General features: G+C 38.6%; 1 protein-coding gene across 1 annotated transcript in view; it reads left to right on the top strand.

The window, feature by feature from the left end:
* The first annotated feature begins 9588 nt into the window (after nt 1-9588).
* Nucleotides 9589-24333, top strand: part of LOC126342867 (pseudouridylate synthase 1 homolog) — a 109214-nt gene continuing 94469 nt past the window's right edge. Inside the window, exons 1-2 of the mRNA XM_050001892.1 lie at nt 9589-9713; nt 12502-12727. Of these exons, the coding sequence (XP_049857849.1) occupies nt 9659-9713; nt 12502-12727 (281 nt within the window). The 5' untranslated portion in view covers nt 9589-9658. The remainder of the gene's footprint in view (nt 9714-12501; nt 12728-24333) is intronic.

The following is a 24333-nucleotide window of genomic DNA, read 5'->3' as shown; positions in this document are numbered from 1 at the left end:
TGTTCTTGGAGTTCCAAAAGCTGCGGAAATGTACCTGCCTACCTTTTTTTCGCTTTTTTCATTAATAAAATGGAAACACAATGAAATCGAATGGAGTACAATCAGCAATTACTCTATAGTAACTGTGACAGAATGCTCGTGTTTCGAACTACTGCCACCAGGGAGCAGTTGTGGAAGGAATGTGACGCAACAAAGTACATCCAACAAATTTTGCACTTCTGAAGTTATGTCACTAAAAACGGGTAGTTCACACATGCAACTGTAGTATGCCGTTAGCTGGGACGACACTTTTGTTGCATGTGTAAACCTGACTTTAGACTGTCCGACAGGCGAGGAGCGCTGGAGGAGTATAAGCCTAGCCATCGTAGGTCCGCGTTCAGTGCTTCCAGGAAACCATAATTGACATAACACTCATAGGGATTGCTGATTCATTTTTTTGTTGTGAGTCACATTCGAATCAATTTATAGACCCTAATTGGTCTCGTCATTCATTTCGAAATAAGAAAAAAAGCAGAAAGTCCACAACATAGAGCAAACTGGGGTACACGAAGCATTTGATAGGGGCTACAGCGCAATTGTTTGCTGCTTTTGGCAGAGGGCCGGGCTCAGTGACCGAGGGGTTCTAGGCGTTTCAGTCCGGAACTGCGCGACTGCTACGGTCGCAGGTTTGAATCCTGCTTTGGGCATGGATGTGTGTGATGTCCTTAGGTTAGATAGGTTTAAGTAGTTCTAAGTTCTAGGGGACTGCTGACCTCAGATGTTATGTCCCATAGTGCTCAGAGCCATTTGAACCATTTTTAAATGATGACTGACTGAAAATCTCAGCTGCCGACAGGTGTTGTTGATATACCTCGATGTGGACAGCTGAAAATGTGCACCCCGACCAGGACTGGAACCCGGGATCTCCTGCTTACATGGCAGATGCTCTATCCATCTGAGCCACCGAGGACACATGAATAGTGCGACTGCAGGGACTTATCCTTTGCACGCTTCCCTTGAGACTCACATTCCCAACTGTCCACGATTCTACATATGTAATGTACCTTATAGACATTTGCCCATCCTATCATTACTCGCGCGCGCTTTGGCGATTCCCGTAAGAGTTTGGGCAACCTGTGGGCATTCGCACACATGAAGGTCAATGGCTGGGTAGCCTTTAACTATATATATGAAGACAGTAACTGTTCTCGAAAGAACACAAGTCAATTTTTTCCTACCTCATTACAGCACATGACGTCTTGTAGTTCCCGTAGGTAGGTTCATCATTGTCGGTCGCACTAGCAGATGCGATCTTCTGTCCGCAATCATCTCGTACCATCACGCGTGTATCATGGATTGTGGTTGTGAAGAATGTGACACATATAATTGCAGTCACTATTCATTACAAAATCACAACAATTAAATTTCACCACTGTTTATTACGTAATAACTGTTTTCATATCTTTTTTTGTGTCACTCGTTGGGCTCCAGCTGTAACTGCCCTCCATCGATCTTCTCGTAATCAACTTCTCTGAAGTAAGATATTGATGTTGTTATGTACTGTATATGTCCAACTTTTTTTATATCTACACGTCAGATGGAGCAGCCACAAACATCTTCACTGTAATTGCAACTAAATTTCGGGTTTTCATAATAATAGTTAATGTTGACATTTAGGACAGTCGATCACCCTTCATTTGTTGCTGCATTGCTGTAAACAAGATAGTTAATAATGTCTTTGGATGTTTGTACTATTTCAACTTCCTACTTCCGACGTTGCTACTGATCCAAACTGTTTATGATTTTGTGTTATTTCTGTGCGATTGAAAATGAAATGTTAAATAGCTTTTAAGTCACAATTTACGATTCATAATATTTCATAATCGAACCATTCGTTGTCCAGAGCTACAGTGTGCAGCTTGCCTATGATTACCATTGACTAATACACATGTTATTGTGGATATCTCTTTAGTTTTTTTGACAACACTAATCGAATGGTCGTGAATGATTACGTTTTGTATATAGAAAAGAAGAGTTGATCCTACAATTACTCTCAGCAATTTTGGCAACTAAAATGTCCATGATTTTTATTGTTCGTTACTCAAAGTTATTATAGCAAGGAATATGGTCCATTAGTATACTTTGATACAGTCATTCAAACTTAGTACACTTTTATTTTCACAAAGCTGAGAGTCCAATTCCTTCTTACATTCAATTTAAGGTCCCTTCGTATAGTCAACACATCCTATTATTAGTTATTCGACATTTATAGAGTTTAATACTGAGCACTACTTTCTCTTAAGCAGACAATTCCTCAGATGTTCTTAGTCGGTGACCTTATGGCGAAGACTACCTAGACTGCAGTATAAGTTTCAATTTAAATCTGTCCCATATATATTAACTATAGTCACTTTTCTTGCAGTTTAATGGATGTGCCCTGATCCTTTCCATAGCATATCACACGGAAATGCCAAATATATCACATGCCACAGCTACATCGACTTATTCAGAGCCCAGAAAACAACACAAGAGAACTAACAATACTCGCACATAGTTTATGTAGTAGAATTTAGAAACAAAAGTAACTGCGTTGAACCCTCTTTGATTTCCCTGAGGTGCTGCTTTCCTGCAGGTGTTGTTCTGATTACAGATTATATATCAATAAATTTAATTAAAACTTTTTCAATGCAATTGATTATTTCCGATGTTATTGATCACCACTCAGTTATATGAGAGTAAACCTGATAATATTGTTCTCAATTAAAAGAGCGGTTATAAGCTCTAAATCATCCCACTGGTCTAAAATTTTAGTAATGGCTCCTATGTAAGCCAGCCAGCACCTCCTTGACAACTTGTCTATTCTGAGCAGTTCCTTTCTGGCCAATGTTTCATTCTGCAGAGAATATTAAATTTGCTCTTAGTACTGCACAAAAGCCAATTGTAAACTTCTCTAATGATGTATTTTAAATGTGAAGGTATTACTTTGCAGGAGTATTCTGTGGCAAGATTCAATTAGTGTGACACACAAATGACAGTAGTATGATGGGTCAGAGATCCTTTTCAGAGAAAATGAACTATGCTCTTCTGTCATTACATTAGCTCTGTCCACACCTATACCTACTAATTTATTTAAATCAAGGCCATATCTATTTGATTTTTAAACACATTAGCTAAAGAACCAGCATCACCACCTTCTATTTCCAAGAGACTATAAAATGTTGCTGTTTTGCTTAAAATAACATTAAGATGCACAACTTTTTCTTGTTGCCAGTAGATGTACTCTCATCTATTATAATCGAATAAGGGTTGTTGTCAATGTCTTCATGGAGATCCTCAAGCAACCATGGTGAAATCACATTATTAATAAGCCATATACATTTAGTGTGATGTACTTTCATTCTACTGAGAACAGTAGATGGTCTACTGGTGGTACCGGTAATGCTCCCCAATTAATGCCACCACTTACAGCTCTGCAAATTTTCTTTTGCGTTCAGGTCTGTAAATGATTCTTACAGTTTGTAAGGTTAGACAAACCTTTTTTATGTGCTTGTACTTGTACTATTTGCTTTGGCTCCATCGCCTTTTGAACATGTGAGCCACCATGAAACAAATATTGAAACTGACTTTCTAGTAATTATCAGGAACAGACAACTTTTATTTAATGGTCACTAAGGCCTCGGAACAAGTTTTTGTTGAAACCATATCCTATTAATTAATTTATACAAAGTAAAAAACAATTGCAAATAAAATTTTGTAAACATAGGACCACGGTAACCTGTGTCGACTTGTACTGGATACATGTCAGTACTTGCTAAGTAAGGCGAATGCGCAATATCGCACTGACTTGTTGGTAAACATATTTAACATTCTCAGTAAACGGTTTGTGGTCGATTGGTGAACATGTCAGTGGAATTACAGTGTTTTAACAGAAGTCATGCATGGAAATAAAAAATAGCTAAAACGATTGAAAACAGAACTGAAATCGTCATATGTATTGACATGTTTAATAATCATTCTAACTGTGGCAATCATGTACACTTATCACAAGGAAGGAAAACAGTACTAAATACGTTGAATTGCAACAAAGTAACGCAGCAGACAACACTGGCTACCTCAAACATTACTGTCAGCTAACTAATGTCGGGTGCAGCCAAAACGAGTGACATTCATCGATGCCGTCCAACTTTTACCGACTTCTGCCGATTCAGGACTAGGAAGTGGTTGATCATCTGAAAGTTAATATTATGTACATAGTAGTTCTAAAAAGTGTATGTTTTAATTAGGTGGCATAAAACGTCAAGCAAAAGGCTCAAAATTGCTCTCTAATAACAAGTTTTGGCAGTTTTATTTTATGATGTCAGTTAAGCGACTTAGCTGTCAATAGAACTGCAAATCTCACTGTATGCCTATCATATGCTTGTCTAGTTGTGTGATGCTTGGAGGGAGTTACAAAAAAATGTGACAAAAGAACCAGTACAAATTTGAGCAGTGCCGTCAAGAGTTTGTCAACAACTCAAGTAATTTGTTTGATGCTGGACACGTCAATATGCTTCAATTAATGAAGACAAGTCGGTCTGCTCACTTAGATCGAGCAGACAAAAATCTGGCCAATAAAGAAGGGAGTGAATGCTCAGAACTATTCAGTAAAATGATGTGCTAAATAGTTTTCCAAACTAACTCCTGAAACATCATTTTATGAACCGTTACAAAAGACTTATCTTCTGATTCTAGTAAAATTGATATGAATTTGCAGTCATATTTTCCAACTTTGTTCGAGAATGTAGATCTCAGAACCTGTAAAACAACTATGTAGATAAATTTCATTACTCTAGAATTAAGTAGCAGTAGATAGGTGAATAAACACTCACTCTTTTATACTTATATGAAAGATTCAGTATTTATGATTGAAGCCACATTTAGATGCTTGGATGTAATGCTGATGAATTTCATACAAGTAAGTTCTCGATTCAGAGAATTCGTGCAGAATAGCGGAAGGAGCAAGTGGAAGCCATAAACGGTTATTGTCAAAACGAGGTACTAGATGATGTTACTGTTCACTGGGATGCATACTGTTACTGGCTTTATTTGATCGAAATCAAAAAAAGAATTTCTTCCAATAGTTACTTCATATTTCCCTAAAAATATCTTATTTCTGTGTCAAGGCTGGAAAGTTCTTCAGGATACCAATAGGCACAATCTGTTTGTAACACAGTTGTAGACTGACATCTCAAAAACAAAGTGCAAATTCTTTGCTGTGATACTAGAGCTTCAAATATGAGTCATATCGATTAATCAGTTGTACCCATGTGTTTCTTCAACAAAAATTCAACACAGATTTGGTTATTTTTTCTTGCCGCCATAAAATTTATGAATTGTTGTTAAAAGGTGTGTTTGAAGAAAACTCAGTCAGGTGGCAAAAAATCCTGATATTGCACTCTTCAAACAGTTCTGAGATAACTGTAAAAGTAACAATGAACATAAAATACATGTATAGTCCAATAAAGAAAAGCTCACATTGTATTTCTGTGATATTTTTAAATGGTGATACACAGAAAATTGAAGATTCGACCTCCAGCAGCAATAGACAAAGTTCTATAATAGGTGACAGCTATTTATTCTGAAAAATACCATTAGTTTGTGGTTAATACTAAATTATGAGCAAGGATAAGGCAGTAACACCTTTAAACATTGGCCTGTTCATTGTGACATGCTATGTCGAGCCATGGATTCAATCATTTTCAACAGTAAACACAACCAACCAAGGGTTCTGCTTTCCAAAGTCAATGGTAGACTTATGTAAAAATTGATACAAGCATCACACAAGCAGCTTTACAGAAGAAAGGCCAGCATTTATGGTATCTGGCTGATAAATGTTCTCTCTTCTCACTGTATGACAATGATATGAATCAATAAATAAAATGTAAGAGAACCGAAATTTGACGAAAGAGAATTTATCTGCACATGGTAAACATCACATCCCATCGAAGGAAGAACTTTTGAGTTCCATTCTGCTGTAAGTTAAATAATTAAAAATAGAAGTTGTCTTTTTAGTTTTCATTTAGAATATTATTTTATATGACTTTCTCTTTTTTATTTTAGAAAATTCATTCGAGTCAGAAGCAAGTCATTATTCGATCATGTTAGAACTGATAATACTTTTTATCCACTGATGGTTTACTATTTGGCAAAATAACGCCTTTTCAAGTAGCCAAATTAAGGTTTCAACACTGAGGGCAGTGAATGATACAGCTAATGAACAGTCAAGTTGATGCAAGACCAGTGCTTAATTTTAAAATTTTAGATGACAGTCGTTCCAAACACACCTCTTCAACCACTCAACTACCCCCCCCCCCCCCGCCCCCGCCCCCTCCCTACCCCAGTCACACATAAAAGTTACAATTTTCGAGTGTTGAAAACTTTTGAAAAACTTATAATGACAAATCTTTTTGTTTTTGGTTTTCTTTCTTTTATTTTACAGAAGACTGTTCTGAATTTCAGGGCTTAAAAACATAATTTCTGATAATCAAAAGAAAAATGTTTTAACATAAACAACAGGTGCTACCATCTGTCCCCATAGCTCCCTATTTCTGCTCAACATATCAGCCCAAGTCGGTAGTTATGATGACTATGAGAACACATTTCCAACTGCTGTCAGTCGCAACGTTCAACCAGTTGCCTTGCAGTTGCTTGGTGAACTTGTGTCCAGTATTAATTAATAAAACACTTAGCGATGAACAACACTGGAGATATTTCATCACATTACATTGGTCGCCCATTGTCACGTTCATCAGTGCTGGCAAAGTGTTAAATTACAGCTTCATTGCGATTTGGTATATGTGCACCATTTTAAATCTCCGCTGTGGACTGGTTCCATCCCTTGCAATATAAATTTCCAGGGAGGTGCTCGCTGAAATTAAGCCCTGTACAAAATTTTGATCATTTAAACATGGTTGAGGAACAACAAGAGCAATTTTTGTTTCATTACATGCAATAGGACTGGAATATTTTTACTGACCATAGAAAGCCAACTATGAAAGGAGAATTTAAAAAATAATGTTTGTTACAGTAAGAAATTGGCACATTGGGCATATTGGTATTTCAGTTATCCAATAAACATTAAATTCTAGGATCCTTCTACACTCAGTGCAAATTTTCGTGTCTCATGTTCGGCATTGAGTCAGCACATGTTACCATAATTAAATCGCAATAACATATATTATGTGAGTTACTAAGGTCAAACAGCTAAAACTTAGAGGTAATGTGTGTTTAATTTCGCGAAAAATGCCACTTATATCTTGTGACAACCTAAAGGCAACACCAGGGAAGCAGAAAGTGCCCCAAAACGATAACCCGGAAATCTGGACCACAGGCTCAACAAAAGGCCGCACTGCGCTGATCATTTCTGACCAAAGAGGGTAAAAAGAATTATGTGTGTTTCAGTCGGCCCGTGGTGTGTGGTTTTGTCCACTGGACAGCATCATCTGGTCCTAGCGTCCACAGATCCTTTGGAGAACGAATCAGATTATTCCACCAAAACAAAAATAAGCACATAACGCCAGCAATCGAGTTGCAATTAATACATACTTACTTCTTATTTTAATTGCATACAAAACAACATGAAAAGCCATGGAGCCAACTGAGTATGAATTAAAACACGAACCAGTAACCAGAAACCAACGTCCACACTTCAGCAGCCTATGAAGTACTGACTGATCTCACTCAATAAGCAGTATCAGAATGATATGATTTCCTACAGGGTGATTTCATCACAGTTGTACTAATTCTAAAAATAAAATAAAAATCGTTTATTTGTAACTGTTTATACAGGACTAAAAGTCTAGTTTGAATTAAGTGAAGTATGTAGAAACCTTAGAAATTCAGAAACTTACCAAAAAATTATTGTTCAGCTTTCCATGCAGGGCGATATCTCCCCATGGTAAATAGTTTAGGTAATAGATATCTACAGCCTCTATTTCAATTAATATATCCTAGAAATCACAGCATCAGCGAACACAACAACAAACAAAACACTCAAAAATCTCTATCGTGTACTTCTAAAACCGAATCTATAGGTAGTTGTGTTCAAAACAAATTTCTTCTTTGGCGCATGCAAGAAAGAGCCAGAAAAGGACGGACTGTGCTACAATGAAGAGTCTGAATTGTACTTATGTTTGGAGAAATGACAACCACTTGTCAAATGTCAGGCGAAATCATTGCTTGCTATATCTCACACTGACAAAGCTGTAAATCATAATCATCAATCTATCTTTAGTTTCTTAAGGGAGACATAAAAGTTTGTATCATTCATTGTATCGGCTGGTGGCTTCGACTAGCAATTTTTGAACATCCCATGACATCGATATGTGCTACACTTGTATCTATTCCTTGCAGCCATGAGTATGAAGCTAACACCAAACACCAGAGACGAAAAAAGGAAAGATGAATCGACTGATTTGGAGAGAGAGATAGAGAGAGAGGAGAGAGAGTGAGAGGGAGCATATCTATAAAACTATATATGTGTTATTTTAACTAAAACATAAGAGGTGTAGTGAAGTGGTGTGGTAGTATGGCTACGCAAAAAAATACTTCCCAATTTCCCCACTTCCCAAATTTTGCCAAAACTTTCGTTTCTCCGAAGGTTACCTAAAAACAAATTGTTTTTCCCCAAATTTACGTAAAAGACTCCCAATCTGGAGACACTGTGCCAGCGGTTGATGTGAGCAGAGATGAAACTCAAGGGGAAGATAATACGCGCTGTATCGTGTGATCAAACTTTACCCACCGAAAATGCTGTAATAGCATAGTCATTGAGTCTATAGCGTGCAGCCGAGAATTGTCATGAAGAAAACGCAAGACAGTTATGTTATGTGGGCTAAATGGCATTCTAGGCATCTTTACGAGCTCACTGTGCGATCAGAACATCTGTACAAAGCTTCATTAGATTTTTCAGTGTGACTTCCATTTCGCGACCGATTGGGCTTTGCTTTCCGAACAGCCCTGGCATTCCCACGTCGTGGTATTTAACTAACTGCCATTAGAGAACCATGCAGACAAGAAATAGTTTTGTACAACTGTGTATTCTATTTTAAAGTGATGGCGAAGTAACTCTAAATAAGTTATTAAAAGTTTCACAGTCCAGCCACATAAAGGTGTAATCATCAGGTTTGGCGTGTAACATTTCCATTAGCAGGTTCTCATGTGTGCATTTACTTCTCTTCGTAAACCAGTCGTTGGAACAGCGTCTGATTTTCTTTTTTTCCATAAACACAGTGCCAGACTCAATGTTAGAAATGCTTCATCAGCTTTTTTGGCCACTATCACTACAGCCAAAATACTCACAAAAACGAACAGCGTCTGCTACAGAGTGAGGTTAAACCGACAGACTTTGTCTGTACGTGTTGAGGATAGTTTGTCAAATCTGCAGCTACGCACTAGAGTATTTGACAAACCAGTTTGCTCGTTTACGGGACTAACACCAAGTCTCCACAACATCTTCTCCCTTTATTTTAACGTCCTTGGTAGAATTTATATCGACTGGTTTATCATGAATATGATCTATGGAATAAGTAATTATCGAGAGAATGGCTATCGATCGTCAACCAGATGTCGATAGTTGGCATTTGTTTTGTTGACAAGCAATTCGGCGTGTGTGGTGTATTGTGTTTGTGTATTTACCCACATGTTACGTATGATTTATGCTTCTCATAAGTACTACAGTGTCTTTTCAAGTTTATGTAAGTAATATGCTTCACCTTGATCAATCCCGTCACAGATTTTTCTGTAGGCTTATAAACAAATGTTAAAAATAATTTATTTTCTTATTACCAGACTGAAGCACCCGCTTGTGGCCGTGTAAGCCTGCAAATAAAATTTGTTTTTGACAGGTTCCACCTTGAGCACACACAGTTGTGCTTGTGCAAAGCCGAAACTTTCCAAAAATAAATTTCATTCTATTTTCTTTCAGTTACTAAGCCTTGCAAGGACAAACAAAAATTATTTTTCGGGCACTAATTTGGATGCACGTTTCTTGCCTGGGTTAAATTTTATTCTATACAGTTCCACTTGCACATTGTTTCCTCAGGTCAGTGTACTGTATTGTGACATTTGAAAGCCACCGCCAGAGTATTTCCACGATCGCACATTGTATAGTCTATTGTCTAACTTTCGGTAATCGTTTGAGCTGCAAATTTTTACTATTTTTGTTTCAAGTCTTATTCTACGCGTAGGAAATTTATGTTAACAACCTTCTTTTGAAATAATGTCAACGGGAAAGTTGTTCTGTATTTTATTCCAAACTCATATTGACATATGTCCCGTATTTCTGTTTGAACTCATCATTACAACACAAGAATCAGATATCTTAGGAGTATGTTTCTGGAATGATTTAAGGTGTAATGACTTCATGAATATAGATATGCGGAAGACGGAAATGGTGTTGTTGCGAAATACCTATGCAGTAAGCAATCCGTCGTCTTCAGATTGCGAATTAATTACATATTGCATTCTTCAAGGTTCCATCTTGGGTCCGTTGCGTTTATTTGTGTTGACATTAATGACATCACGCCTGTTACATTACCAGATTCTAAGTTTGCTTTGCTTGCAGATGATCCAAACTTTGCAATAAGTAGCAAGTAAAGTACAGATTTAGAAATAGCTGCTACTCGAATTTTCACTGACATTAATAAATGGTTTAAAGCTAATTAATTGCCATTAAACTTTGAAAAGACCCTCTATATACAGTTAAGAACACACAGAAGAGATTTCCTTTCAGCATGTGTATAACATATGAAGACATGCAGATCAAAGAGGTTGACAGTGTTAAATTTCTGGGATTACAACTTGATAATAAATTCAATTTGGAAGGACATGCCACAGAATTGTTTAAGTTCCTAACCAAGTCTGTAATTGCGGTGGGAATGATGTCAGATGTAGGATGTATAAATATAAAAAACTTGCATAGTTTGCTAACTTACATTTTATTATATCATACAGGATCATATTCTGCAGTAACTCATCAATCTGAGCAAAAGTTTTTAGCGTGCAATAAGAATCATTTGTGGTGTAAATTCAAGAACATCATGGAGACCCCTGTTCAAGGAACTTTGTATTCTAACCACTGCTTCTCAGTATATTTATTCCTTAATGGAATTTGTTGCAAGTAATATATCTCTATTTCCAACCAATATTTCAATACATTGCATCAATAGTAGGAATAAGAACAATGTACACAAAGACCTAAAATCACTTACATTGGTCTGAAAAGAGGTCAATATTCAGGAACATGCATTTTCAATAAATTGCCAACAACCATTAAAAACTATGTTTCAGATAAATCATAGTTTGAACAGTGTGTGAAAGACGTTTTGATAGGCAACTCCTCCTACTTTACAGATGAATATCTTAGCAGGGATTGTTAGACCAGCTTAAGTGAAAATGTCTGTTAGATTTCAAGTTTTGACAGCACTGGGCCACAACAGTCAAGTTTAGGTATTTTGTGTTCGATAAATGTATTAAAAGTGCATAACAATGTTTCATTCTGACAGCATACTAATTCTGTAAATATTAGCAGTTCCAGCTAACTGTACTGTATTCACCTATTTTGACAATCTCTTGACAAACGATCGGGGTAGTAAGTATTATATTCAAATGTTTTACATTTTTTATGTTATACTATCTGAAATTTTCCACATCCATGAGAACCATCTCATTTTTTGGGTCTGTGGAATGAGAACTGAATCCAATCTAATCTAATACTTAGATTTATTTGAAGGTGCCTTACAAAACTTGAGTAGTGTTTAATGGTGTGAATCCTAACCTAGTACTAACCTAGTGTAAAAATTTCAAAGAATTGTGAAAATGTCAGTGAAATGCCTAGCAAACTGCAATGGTAGACATAGTGTGAAGCACATTGTACCCATGGAGAGCCATACTCGAAACTTTTAAGAGCCTACATTCCAAAACAAAATGTATTACTTCCTTTGACGTACACCTAACGTAACGGCCATGGTGGTAAAATTAGAGAAATTGGGGACTGTCAACAGTCTCTCTCTTCACAAGCCATCTGTAGGTGATGATGGAAAGGGTGCAAAACAGTTCTGCTACATTGTATAGCATCTGCCACACGACATAGAGTGGCTTGCAAATGATTGTGTATAATTTAGGAAGCTAGTTCCATCAACATCATTGTTTGTAACAACTGAACCGGTTTACAAATGTTTTTTCATATGTTCATATTGTGGTGCCTGAAACAAGTATTTCTGACCACTTGTGCCTTACCTCAAAGTACTGAGTTTAGGATTCACTCATGTCTGAATATTGTGCACACAGTGGATTGACACAGAAAGAGAATTTTTTGTCTTCAAACCATCTTCTGGCCTAATGAATCTCAGCTTTTGCACTTTGGATTTCTGCACTGAGCTTTACAAAAACTTTTACAAAATATTACTAATTGATTATAATATGCTCTGGATCTATATAAAAACAGCTTTCATTAATTTATGAACTTATATATATTTATAACAGTTCTAGGGAATAGGTCAGGAATTTGGAACCAATTTCTTAAGATGAGTGACCATATTGCAGCAGATACGGAGAAGACAGAGGCACTGGAAACTAGAAAGAGAGCTTTAGATGAAGATGATTCTCAACCAAATGTAAAAAGACATCTCACTGAGAAAGAGAGAGTAAAAAGAAAAAAAGTTGCAATGTTGGTATCTTATTCCGGACAAGGGTACCTTGGGATGCAAAGGTAATTTTTAAGCTTAGTACAGTTGTGTATTGCTCTTATATTTTTGTGTAATTTTATTTTATTCATGCTCACAAATCATGATGTTAGTCATGTAATAATTGTGCTTATCTTCCTCTTTGAACTTCTACAGTAACTCAAAATATAAGGTAAAAGTATATGGTAAAGTGTGTAATACAGAGTAATCAGGGAGTTTGAAAGAGCTGAAAATAAAAGTATGTGCTAACTTGTTGTAAGCTATGGTAAAGAGAAAGTATTTGAATGTTGTATGTATTGGTAACTATATTTACCACACGAACAGGTTACCTTATAAATAAATTTATTGTCTCTGTGTAACATTTTCAGTTGCTCAAAAATTGCTGTCAGCTTCTGATAGGCAAATTCAAAATTGCGACAATCTCAAAAGTGTGATGGCTTTAGAGTCTTAACAGGGGTAGTGCAGTTATTAACTTGTTTTGCGAGGCAGTGTTGGCAACACACACTATGTGATATGATGGGAACGCAAGAGGCTGTGTCAACGGTTGTCTAAACACTCAGCGAGAGAGCAGTAGATAGGGTATAGAGTCCTGCACGATCAAGTAAGCGAGCACAAAATACAGGATGGGGCGAGTACACCCTAAGGGATAGGCTGCCCGCACTAGTTCTAGTGACCGAGCATAGATGCTGTGACCGAGTACGTAGCACGTAACTTCAAACACATTACACGTGTCATTATCCGTGTGAGACTGCAGCCAGTACGGGCTTCTCATTTGTGGTGTGTGTGTCTATGTAATGATGCAGCGCGACGAAACCAGTGCAGTAAGACGTAAGATTGAAACCAATGTTTACACAATGAAGAAATGGGAAGGTCTAAAAAGCCAAGTGTGGAGTACATTTCTGTTGGTTGTAGATGAAAACAGTGTGTCTACTGGGTACCTATCGTGCATAAACTGCTCCACATTATTGTGCTCCCAGTCGGTAACCACTCATTTAAAGGAAAAAAGCTGGAAGGAACCTCAGAAAGATACAGCTCCTTCAGGGATACCGGCAGTAATAAAAAATAGTATTACAGAAAAGTGTGTTGCAATGGATGCTAAAGATATGAGACCTTTTAATGTTGTTCCCGGTGAAGGTTTCAGAGAACTAGGCCAAGAATTAATATATCTAGGTGCCTATTATGGAGAAGTTGGCAGATGTCATGCCACATCCCTCTACTATAAGCAGACATGTCAAAGAACAAGCTGATACAATACAAAACAGCATTATGCCTTCTGTTATTGCGGAAGTTATTAATAAAAAATGTGCTGCGACAGTTGATATGTGGATTGATTCGCATAATCAGGTGCACTATTTGACGCTTACAACACATTACATTAACACAGATTGGTTTCTTGTGAACCATGTTTTATTTACAACAAAATTCCCGGACGTTAAGAAGATAGTGGTAAATATTATGAAAGAAATTGAACAGAGGATGGCTGATTGGGACATTTCGCCGGACATGTTGCACAGTTTTGTTTTTGTCTCTGACCAGAGTGCCAATGTAACAAAGGCTTTGGGAAATCACGAAAGAATCCCTTGTGCTGCTCATTGTATAAAAACAGCATTTAGCCACACTTTCGATGAAGATAACTTATTGTTAAATCATGGCCGGCCGATTTGGCCGAGCGGTTCTAGGCGCTACAGTCTGGAACTGCGCGACCGCTATGGTCACAGGTTCGAATCCTGCCTTGGGCATGGATGTGTGTGATGTCCTTAGGTTAGTTTGGTCTAAGTAGTTCCAAGTTGTAGGGGACTGATGACCTGAGATGTTAAGTCCCATACTGCTCAGAGCCATTTGAACAAGCGCACCTAGTGAAAGATGCTTTAGTAAAGCCGACATGCTACTAACGAATCGCCGCTGCCGATTAAATCCGGAATGCGTTAGTGATTTACTGCTGATCAACAATGACTGTAATTTAGTTTCTGTTGCAAACAAGTGAAAATTATGACAAGTTATGTCTGTAAACGTTTAATGTTCTTTGTATGCTTTCTTTATGAAGATGGTTGTCTTCTAGATTACAGGGAACGCACTTATTTAATGTTTCCTACTAATGAAAGGAAAAATATATCTTCTGTTTGGAAATGAAACTCGTCTTCTATCCGCGATTGTACTGAAATATCATTTTACTTTCCACGTGATTTACGGATTTAGCTGTGTCACGTACCCATTCTTGGAAACATTACTTTTGTATTAAAAGAGAGACAGAGATAAATACATTTTGTGTGTGTGTGTGTGGGGGGGGGAGAGGCGTTGGATTTGTACAGTACAGTGAATCGAGGATGTGTGTGTGTGTGTGTGTGTGTGTGTGTGTGTGTGTGTGTGTGTGTGTGTGTGTGTGTGTGTGTGTGTGTGTGTGTGTGTGGAGCCGTTGGATTTGTACCGTGAAGCGAGGCTAGGTGAGACGTCAGCGGTGACCGGTCATACTCGGTTATCTGCGTGTCCGGAATCCGGACAACAAACATGGGGTGAGTATGTGACCGAGCCGACTCGTATGGGGCAGCTCGGTCCTTCTGTAAACAGGCGAGCCATGTCCGGTGAAACATTGAGCGTTGCAGCACTCTAATAGGGCACATGTTTTCTACTTTGATTTCCAACAGGTAACTGCATCTTTTCTTGACAACGTTTAATTACCAGAGGTTATCATACCATTAGCCAAATGAAATAGGCGGGTAAATGGAGGCATCCGATACGACCTGTCAGCTTGACACCATCAAGAGTTCCAGATACCCTCTCTTAATGAAATGTTGCAAAAATGTGTGCAGTTTGACACAGAACTGTAGCCCACAATCTGATGATCAGGAATTTTATGCCGCCACTTCCCCTCTTTGTTAACTAAATACTGGTGGTGAAAATCTTTCCACCAACGTTGTTCAGACTCACAGCTATATTAAACTCGTTGTCATTGAACTATTGTGTGCAGTGTCTCTGTTTGTATGTCTGCGAAGGACAATATCAATTTCCCGAGTGGCGTTGACTATTTCCACAGTTTATGTACTTTCCTACCCATAGACAAGTAACTCTCGTGGTGTAGAAGCAGTTGCCGACCCCGACGGTCGCCTGTCAATGTTACTCTCATGGTGTAGAAGCAGCTACCTTCTCCGACGGTCGCCTGTAAAATTCTTGAAATGTGAGAGAAAGAAAACTTCTGTAGGATCTTCTCGAATTTGGATACTACCATTCACATTTGGTCAATCGATTATTGTCTGCAAGTGAAATGCAGATAGAGTAAACTTTCTCTATGCTTTTGACCATGTTATTGAAGCAGGTTCTACAGCAAACATCGACCACCAAACGTTTGAAGTCCTATACAAGCTTGTCGTACATTACAGTTCATCACAGAAACTGCTGATCAAAACTAAATACGCGTGAAATTACCTTTGAAATGCAGCAGATTGTATTATGGCTGTTACTAAACTCCACATTAATGTTACATATCACTTGTGTATTAAAAAAGAAACAAATTGTACAATATGGTGGCTAACAATGACTGTTTCATTGAACACACTTCTTACACATCCTCTCCTTATCCTGCCTCTCAACAAAGTCCAGTCACATACGAATTTTCTTGCAGTTTTTCGCTTGCCATGGAGCAATGCTAAGTCAAGGAATAAATATTTCCCTTGAGCAAGTGAAACACACTGCCTCGTGATGTATATTATCTTTGAACTAATAACAATAGGAAGGTCGTTCAACCGACCAGCTGATCAAATCATGATTCCTAACCATTAGTACGAGCCAAGGGATATTATACAGCAATCTCTCTATCAGGTAAGATTAAAAATGTGCATGTTGACTACTGAGCTGGAGCAGTATAAATGAACAGTCGGCCAGCGCGTAAGTTGAAAGCAGTGTATTCTGAAGCAGTTTCACTGTCAAATATTCTGCCTAAATTTTCCCCTATGTAATTACAATTGTTTTCTCTCTGATGCATCATATTCTGTACATTATGTTATTTCAATATTGTCCTCCCCCCCCCCCCCCCCCTCCCCTCATGGGAGCGAAATTTTGTTTACAATGTTTCGCAAACCCACTCTGTACTAGCTGTATGCATTACTTTCTCTAGCTGTATGCATTACTTTCTCAACCAAATGGTTTCCACTTTAACTTTACATACAAATTCATTTGATAGCTTAATTTCATAAATGACTGCTATCAAGTACCGTTCCCTATCCTTACTCCAGGTTTGACTACATTTACCAAACACTGTTGACAATAGGTGATTGGTAGGGCCAAGGCCTTTTTAGATTTCGGACCTCCCAATCTGGGCAAAGCCTCCACGAGAAACCATGGAAAACCAGGAGTAAGGTCAGCCAACCTGGCTTCCAATACCCATTTCGCATTTTGGTACTGTAATTATTATCCTCGATTGAAATTTCTGAATTTAAATTACAATCTTCTTGTTCAGTTTTTCACAATTAGATATTACAGAGAAGCTGGGTGACATTGGTCACTCTCACAGGGAAGTTGAGTGCTGCAGGGCAGGCTGGTCTCCAATGATGATTCTCTCCCCCACGACTGCTGCCGGGATGCGTAGTCAATGGATCGGAATTGGGTTGTCCCTCGTGGTGAACCGGGTGATTATGGGCTCGCATCCAGATCAGGAATGGTATGTGGTGGACATGAAACAGAATGAAAAGTCTGAGCCTTCTGACTCCTTACTCTCAATTTCTTCTTAGCCCTGAAACTGTTAGTAGATTGGCATGCTACCATGTTTCTGTACTGGCATGTTAGATTCAGATTGAGTTTTTCTCTGTTCACTTTTCACCATTTTTTCATATTTCAAACACTTCTGTTAAATGTTACTGTTTTTATATCCTGTTTTCATCGAATTACACCTTGGATCACTCTCAACACAATATGGACTCTCATAATGTTCTTAATTATGGAGCATTGGTTGTACCCTATCAACAGTCACAGGTTGTCCGTGGGCATGCACAATTACACTGCGCCTATATTTCAATAACTTCATATGCAATTTAATCAGTCACATATTCTCCCCCCCCCCCCTCCCCCCCTCTCGTCCCTCGCAAGAACCATGGTTCTTGCCATTGGTGGGGAGGCTAGCATGCCTCAGCAACATGGATAGCCATACCATAGGTGCAACAACAATGGAAGGGTATCTGTTTAGAGGCCAGACAAATGTGTGGTTTCTGAAGAGGGGCAGCAGCCATTTCAGAAGTTGCAGGGGTGACATTCTGGGTGATTGACTGATCTTGTAACATTAACCAAAATGGTCTTGCTGTGCTGGTACTGTGAATGGCTGAAAGCAAGGGGGAAACTACAGCTGCAATTTTTCCTGAGGGCATGCAGATTTACTGTATGGTTAAAGAATGATGGCATCCTCTTGGGTAAAATATTCTGGAAGTAAAATAGTCCCCCATTTGGATCTCTGGATGGGGACTACTCAAGAGGCCATCATTATCAGGTGACAGAAAACTTGCGTTCTACAGATTGGAGCATGGGATGTCAGATCCCTTAATTGGGCAGGTAGGTTAGAAAATTTAAAAAGGGAAATGGATAGGTTAATGTTAGATATAGTGGGAATTAGTGAAGTTCGATGGCAGGATGATCAAGACTTCTGGTCAGGTGAATACAGGGTTGTAAATACAAAATAAAATAGGGGTAATGCAGGAGTAGGTTCAATAATGAATAGGAGAATAGGGTAGCAGATAAGCTACTACGAACAGTATAGTGAATGCATTATTGCAGCCAAGGTAGACACTCCTACCACAGTAGTAAAAGTTGTGCCAACTACATCTGCAGATGATGAAGAGATTGAAGAAATGTATGATGCGATGAAAGAAATTATTCAGATAGCTAAGGGAGATGAAAATTTAATAATCATGGGGAACTGGAGTTCAATAGTAGGAAGAGGAAGAGAATAAAAAGTAGTAGATGAATATGGAATGGGGCCAAGGAATGAAAGAGAAAGTCACTTGGTAGAATTTTACTCAGAGCATAAGTTAATCATAGCCAAGAAGAATCATGAAAGAAGGTTGTATACATGGAACAGGCCTGGAGACACAGATTTCAAATAGATTATATAATGGTAAGACACAGATTTAGGAACCAGGTTTTAAATTGTAAGGCATTTCCAGGGGCAGATATGGACTCTTGAGTAAAGAAAATCTTGATCCTAATCTAAAATGCCAGTGCAGAAACAAGTTAGCATGCCAATGTACTAACAATTTCAGGGCTAAGAAGAAATTCAGAGTAAGGGGTCAGAAGGCTCATACTTGTCATTCTGTTTCATGTCCACCACATTCCATTCCTGATCCTAATGTGAGCCTGTAACCGCCTGGTCCACCATGAGGGACAACTCGATCCCGATCCATCCACTACGCATCCCGGTAGCAGTCATGGAGGAGAGAGTCATCATTTGAGACCATGCAGAGCCCAGTTTCCGTGCGAGAATGATGACGCCACCCAGATTCTCTGCAATATATAGTTTTGAAAAACTGAGCAAGGAGATAGTAATTTAAATTCAGAAATTTCAGTCAAGGATACAGAAATACCGTAGAAGAAGAATGGGTAGCTTTGAGAGACGAAATAGTGAAGGCAGCAAAGGATCAAGTCTGTAAAAAGATGAGGGCTAGTAGAACTCCTTGGGTAACAGAAGAGATACTGAATTTAATTGGTGAAAGAAGAAAATATAAAAATGCAGTAAATGAAGCAAGCGAAAAGAAATAAAAAAAAAGTCTCAAAAAAGAGATCAACAGGAAGTGCAAAATGGCTAAGTAGGGATGGCTGAAGACAAGGTAACCACCTGTATGACTATCAAGAGCTCAGATGGAGAACCAGTTCTAAGTAAAGAAGAGAAAGCAGAGAGGTGGAAGGAGTACATAAAGGGTCTATACAAGGGCGATGTACTTGAGGGCAATATTATGGAAATGGAAGAGAGTGTAGATGAAGATGAAATGGGAGATACGATACTGCATGAAGTATTTGATAGAGTACTGAAAGACCTAAGTTGAAACAAGGCCCTGGGAGTAGACAACATTCCATTAGAACTACTGATAGCTTTGGGAGAGCCAGCTGTGACAAAACTCTTCCACCTGGTGAGCAAGCTGTATGAGACAGGCAAAATACCCTCAGACTTCAAGAAGAATATAATAATTCCAACGCCAAAGAAAGTAGGCATTGACAGGTGTGAAAATAACTGAACAATAAGTTTAATAAGTCACGGCTGCAAAATACTAACACGAATTCTTTATAGAGGAATTGAAAAACTGGTAGAATCCGACCTTGGGGAAGATCAGTTTTGATTGGCAATACTGACTCTACAACTTGGAAGATAGAATAAGGAAAGGTAAACCTACGTTTCTAGCATTTGTAGACTTCGAGTAAGCTTTAAACAATTTTGATTGGAATTCTCTCTTTCAAATTCAGAAGGTGGCAGAGGTGAAATACAGGGAGCGAAAGGCTATTTACAATTTGTTTAGATACCAAATGGTAGTTATAAGAGTTGAGGGGCATGAAAGGGAAGCAGTGGTTGGGAAAGGAGTGAGACATGGTTGTAGTCTATCCTTGATGTTATTCAAGCTGTATATTGAGCATGCAGTAAAGGAAACAAAAGAAAAATTTGAAGTAGGAATTAAAATCCAAGAAATAAAAACTTTGAGGTTTGCCAATGACATCGTTATTCGGGCAGAAACAGCATAGGACCTGAAAGAGCAGTTGAACAGAATGGACAGTGTCGTGAAAGGAAGATATAAGATGAACTTCAACAAAAGCGAACCAAGGATAATGGAATGTAGTCGAATTAAATTAGGTGATGCTGAGGGAATTAGATTAGGAAGTGAGACACATAAAGTAGTACATGAGTTTTGCTATTTGGGGAGCAAAATAGCTGATGACGGTTGAAATAGAGAGGATATAAAACGTAGACTTGGCAATGGTAAGGAAATCGTTTCTGCAGAAGAGAAATCTCTTAACATTGAGTATAGATGTAAGTGTGAGGAACTCTTTTTCTGAAAGTATTTGTAAGGAGTGTAGTCGTGTATGGAAGTGAAACATGGGCGATAACTATTTTATATGAGAAGAGAATAGAAGCATTCAAAATGAGGTGCTACAGAAGAATGCTGAAGATTAGGCGGGTATATCACGTAACTAATGAGGAGGAATTGAATAGAATTGGTGAGAAGAATCATTTGGGGCACAACTTGAGTAGAAGGTGGGATCAGTTGGTAGGACATGTTCTGAGGCATCAAGGGACCACCAATTTAGCATTGGAGGGTAAAAATCGTAGAGGGAGATCAAGAGATGAGTACACTAAGCAGATTCAGAAGGACATAGGTTGCAGTAGGTACTTGGAGATGAAGAAACTTGCACAGGATAGAGTAGCATGGAGAGCTGCATCAAATCAGCCTCTGGACTGAAGAGCATAACAACAGCAAATAATTCCCGTATGTACAGTGTCAAATTACTTAGCTTGCTTCACTGGAAGTGCCTTTGCTCAAGTAATACAAACATTTAACCACCAATACATGATAATTTCTCGCTAGCATCCGAATCTAACATAACTCAGCCGCCATTAGTTTACCTTTTACATGGCACTGAAAATTTGGTTATACAGCAAAGGTCCACCTAATTGTAGTAAAGCCAACCACAAGATCACATGCACACCCCTGCTCTTTGTTGTCTAGTATCCCCAGAAAATGATTCTGCCTTAGTATACTTCTCAGAGAACTGTGTGAAGTTCAATGTTCAGAGCTACTGGCACTCATTTCCCATCAAAATATGGGATGAACCATAATTACTGACACTATCCTCCATGTACTACATTACTCTTTATGCTTAATTTAGAAGATGAACACATACAAAATTAAATTTTTTTCTGGAAATAAACACAAAAGTTATTAATATACACATAAATGTATACAGTCAGCATCAGCTCTCCTTCTGTGGTTCTGCTGAAGACAAATATCAATACACTTACATATGTAACGAAAGCTACCTCCATCTAAAAACTCAGTGACATAAATTCTCTTTAATGTATACAATATTTACGAGAGACTGGACTAATTCTAATTTTCACTTTGCATAGTACTTTTTGATATCATGGTGAGGATAAAGTCCTTTCACCTTTCCCGTCACTGGGTAGGCCAATAGATATGCCTCACGATGTGCAATCATTATTTCAAATGGTCCAACAAATAACAATTGCTGCTTCTTGCTTCTCTTCTTCAATAAATATGCCTGTGGATGAGTGTGCGACAACATTCTATTCCCCACAGCAAAAGTTTCTACTTTCATTAACTTACTGTCATATTTTACCTTCCTCTTTCTGGCCTTTTCGGCCATCTTCGCTAAAGCCAACTTAATCTTTTCTTCCCAAGTGGGCTTATCATGTGGCATCTTTGATGGATTATTCACCCACTCATTCCTTTGTTCCTTTTGGAACATTAATTCCTCTGGTGTGAAACGCATTGAGTAAGCGGTATTCTATCCACCATGTTAAGATTATTTGGACAATATGTCCTCATAAATCGATTTAGCTTGTGAAAAACACTCTCAGTTCAGCTCGCTTGTGGATTACATCTTGATGATGTTAGTATTTGTTTAATTCCATTTTGCTCCACTGCGTTCCTCCAGGTATATGAGGTACAATTACTTCTATTATCTGATAAATAGCTTGTGGTTTCCTTACTTGCAGTTTATATTCCAGCAATAATTTTCTTAAGATGGTTTTACTTGGTTCATGGTGTGGGTTACTGTAGTCATGTCCTAGTTCATGAACCACGGGCAACGTATGAGTTGCCAAGTAAGTGGTCCCGACAGTCGGGATACCAGTTACTTTGGAATAAGGCAGGGCATCTCGGACATATTCTGAGTCGTGGTCACCTTTGTGTTCATACGGCAAAGACTACCAAATCCACCGGTTAGTCCCTCAACCGTTAGGGGTAATACCCAATGGGACTCAGGGCAAGTAAGGCTAGCAACCTGCTTCCCTGGTACTTTAAATATGATGCTGGCAACAATCAGAGCAAAATGCCTCGGACCTTTGGAGGTGACGGAGTCCCATCTCTAACTGACAAATCAGGGACTCCTAAGATACGACTTGGCAAACAAATGGTAATGAGATGGGGAGCTATTAATATCAATGGGGGCTACTCTGGGAAGAAGGTAGAGCTGGCAGAGGCTGCAAGTAAGATGGGGCTGGACGTTTTATCTGTTAGTGACATTCGGGTAAGGGGTGAGAAAGAAGAGGAAGTGGGAGAATACAAGATCTACCTGTCAGGAGTCAAAGCAGGAATAGCACAATGGAGTGTAGGGCTTTACACCAGGAAAGAAATGGAACCCAGTAGTTGCAATAAGGTATGTAAACGAACGACTGATGTGGATAGATTTGACAGTGTCTAGCAAGAAAATTAGGATTGTGTCAGTATATTCGCATTGTGAAGGGACATATCAAGATAAGATGGGTAGTTTTTATGAGGCACTCAGTGATGTAGTTGTTAGAGTAAAGGACAAGGACAGTGTTCTGCGCATGGGTGATTTTAACGCCAGGATTGGAAATCGAACAGAAGGGTATGATAAAGTTATAGGTAAATTTGGAGAGGATATGGAGGCCAACAGGAACGGGAAACAACTCTTGGATTTCTGTGCCAGTAAGGGCCTAGTAATCACAAACTCCTTTTTTAAACATAAGAACATTCACCGGTATACTTGGGAAGGCAGGGGAACCAGATCTGTCATTGACTATATAATAACAGATCAGAAATTCAGGAAGGCTGTGAGGGACACACATGTATTCAGGGAATTCTTTGATGACACTGATCATTATTTAATCTGCAGTGAAATTGGGATTGTGAGGCCGAAAGTGCAGGTGATCAGGTCCATATGTAGGAGAATAAGAGTGGAGAAACTTCAGGATAAGGAAATCAGGCACAAGTACATAACAGCGATCTCGGAAAGGTACCAGGTAGTTGAATGTAGTCAATTACAGTCATTGGAAAAGGAATGGACAAGGTACAGGGACACAGTACTAGAAGTGGCTAAAGAATGTCTTGGAACAGTAGTGTGTAAAAGCAGGAAGAAGCAAACAGCTTGGTGGAATGACACAGTCAAGGCAGCTTGTAAAAGGAAAAAGAAGGCGTATCAAAAATGGCTACATACTAGAACTCAGGTAGAAGAGAAAGTTATGTTGAAGAAAGAAACAAAGGCAAACAGATAATTGCAGCATCCAAGAAGAAATCTTGGGAAGACTTTGGAAACAGGTTGGAGACTATGGGTCAAACTGCTGGAAAACCATTCTGGAGTGTAATTAGCAGTCTTCGAAAGGGAGGTAAGAAGGAAATGACAAGTATTTTGGACAGGTCAGGAAAACTGCTGGTGAATCCTGTGGATGCCTTGGGCAGATGGAGGGAATATTTTGAAGAGTTGCTCAATGTAGGTGAAAATACAATCAGTAATGTTTCAGATTTCGAGGTAGAATGGGATAGGAATGATGACGGAAATAGGATCACATTTGAGGAAGTGGAGAAAATGGTCAGTAGATTGCAGTGCAATAAAGCAACTGGGTTGGATGAAATTAAGTCGGAGCTCATCAAATACAGTGGAATGTCAGGTCTTAAATGGCTACACA

This window comes from Schistocerca gregaria, chromosome 1 (assembly GCF_023897955.1).
Source record: "Schistocerca gregaria isolate iqSchGreg1 chromosome 1, iqSchGreg1.2, whole genome shotgun sequence".
Lineage (NCBI taxonomy): Eukaryota > Metazoa > Arthropoda > Insecta > Orthoptera > Acrididae > Schistocerca > Schistocerca gregaria.
This window is presented reverse-complemented; position numbering and strand designations above follow the sequence as displayed.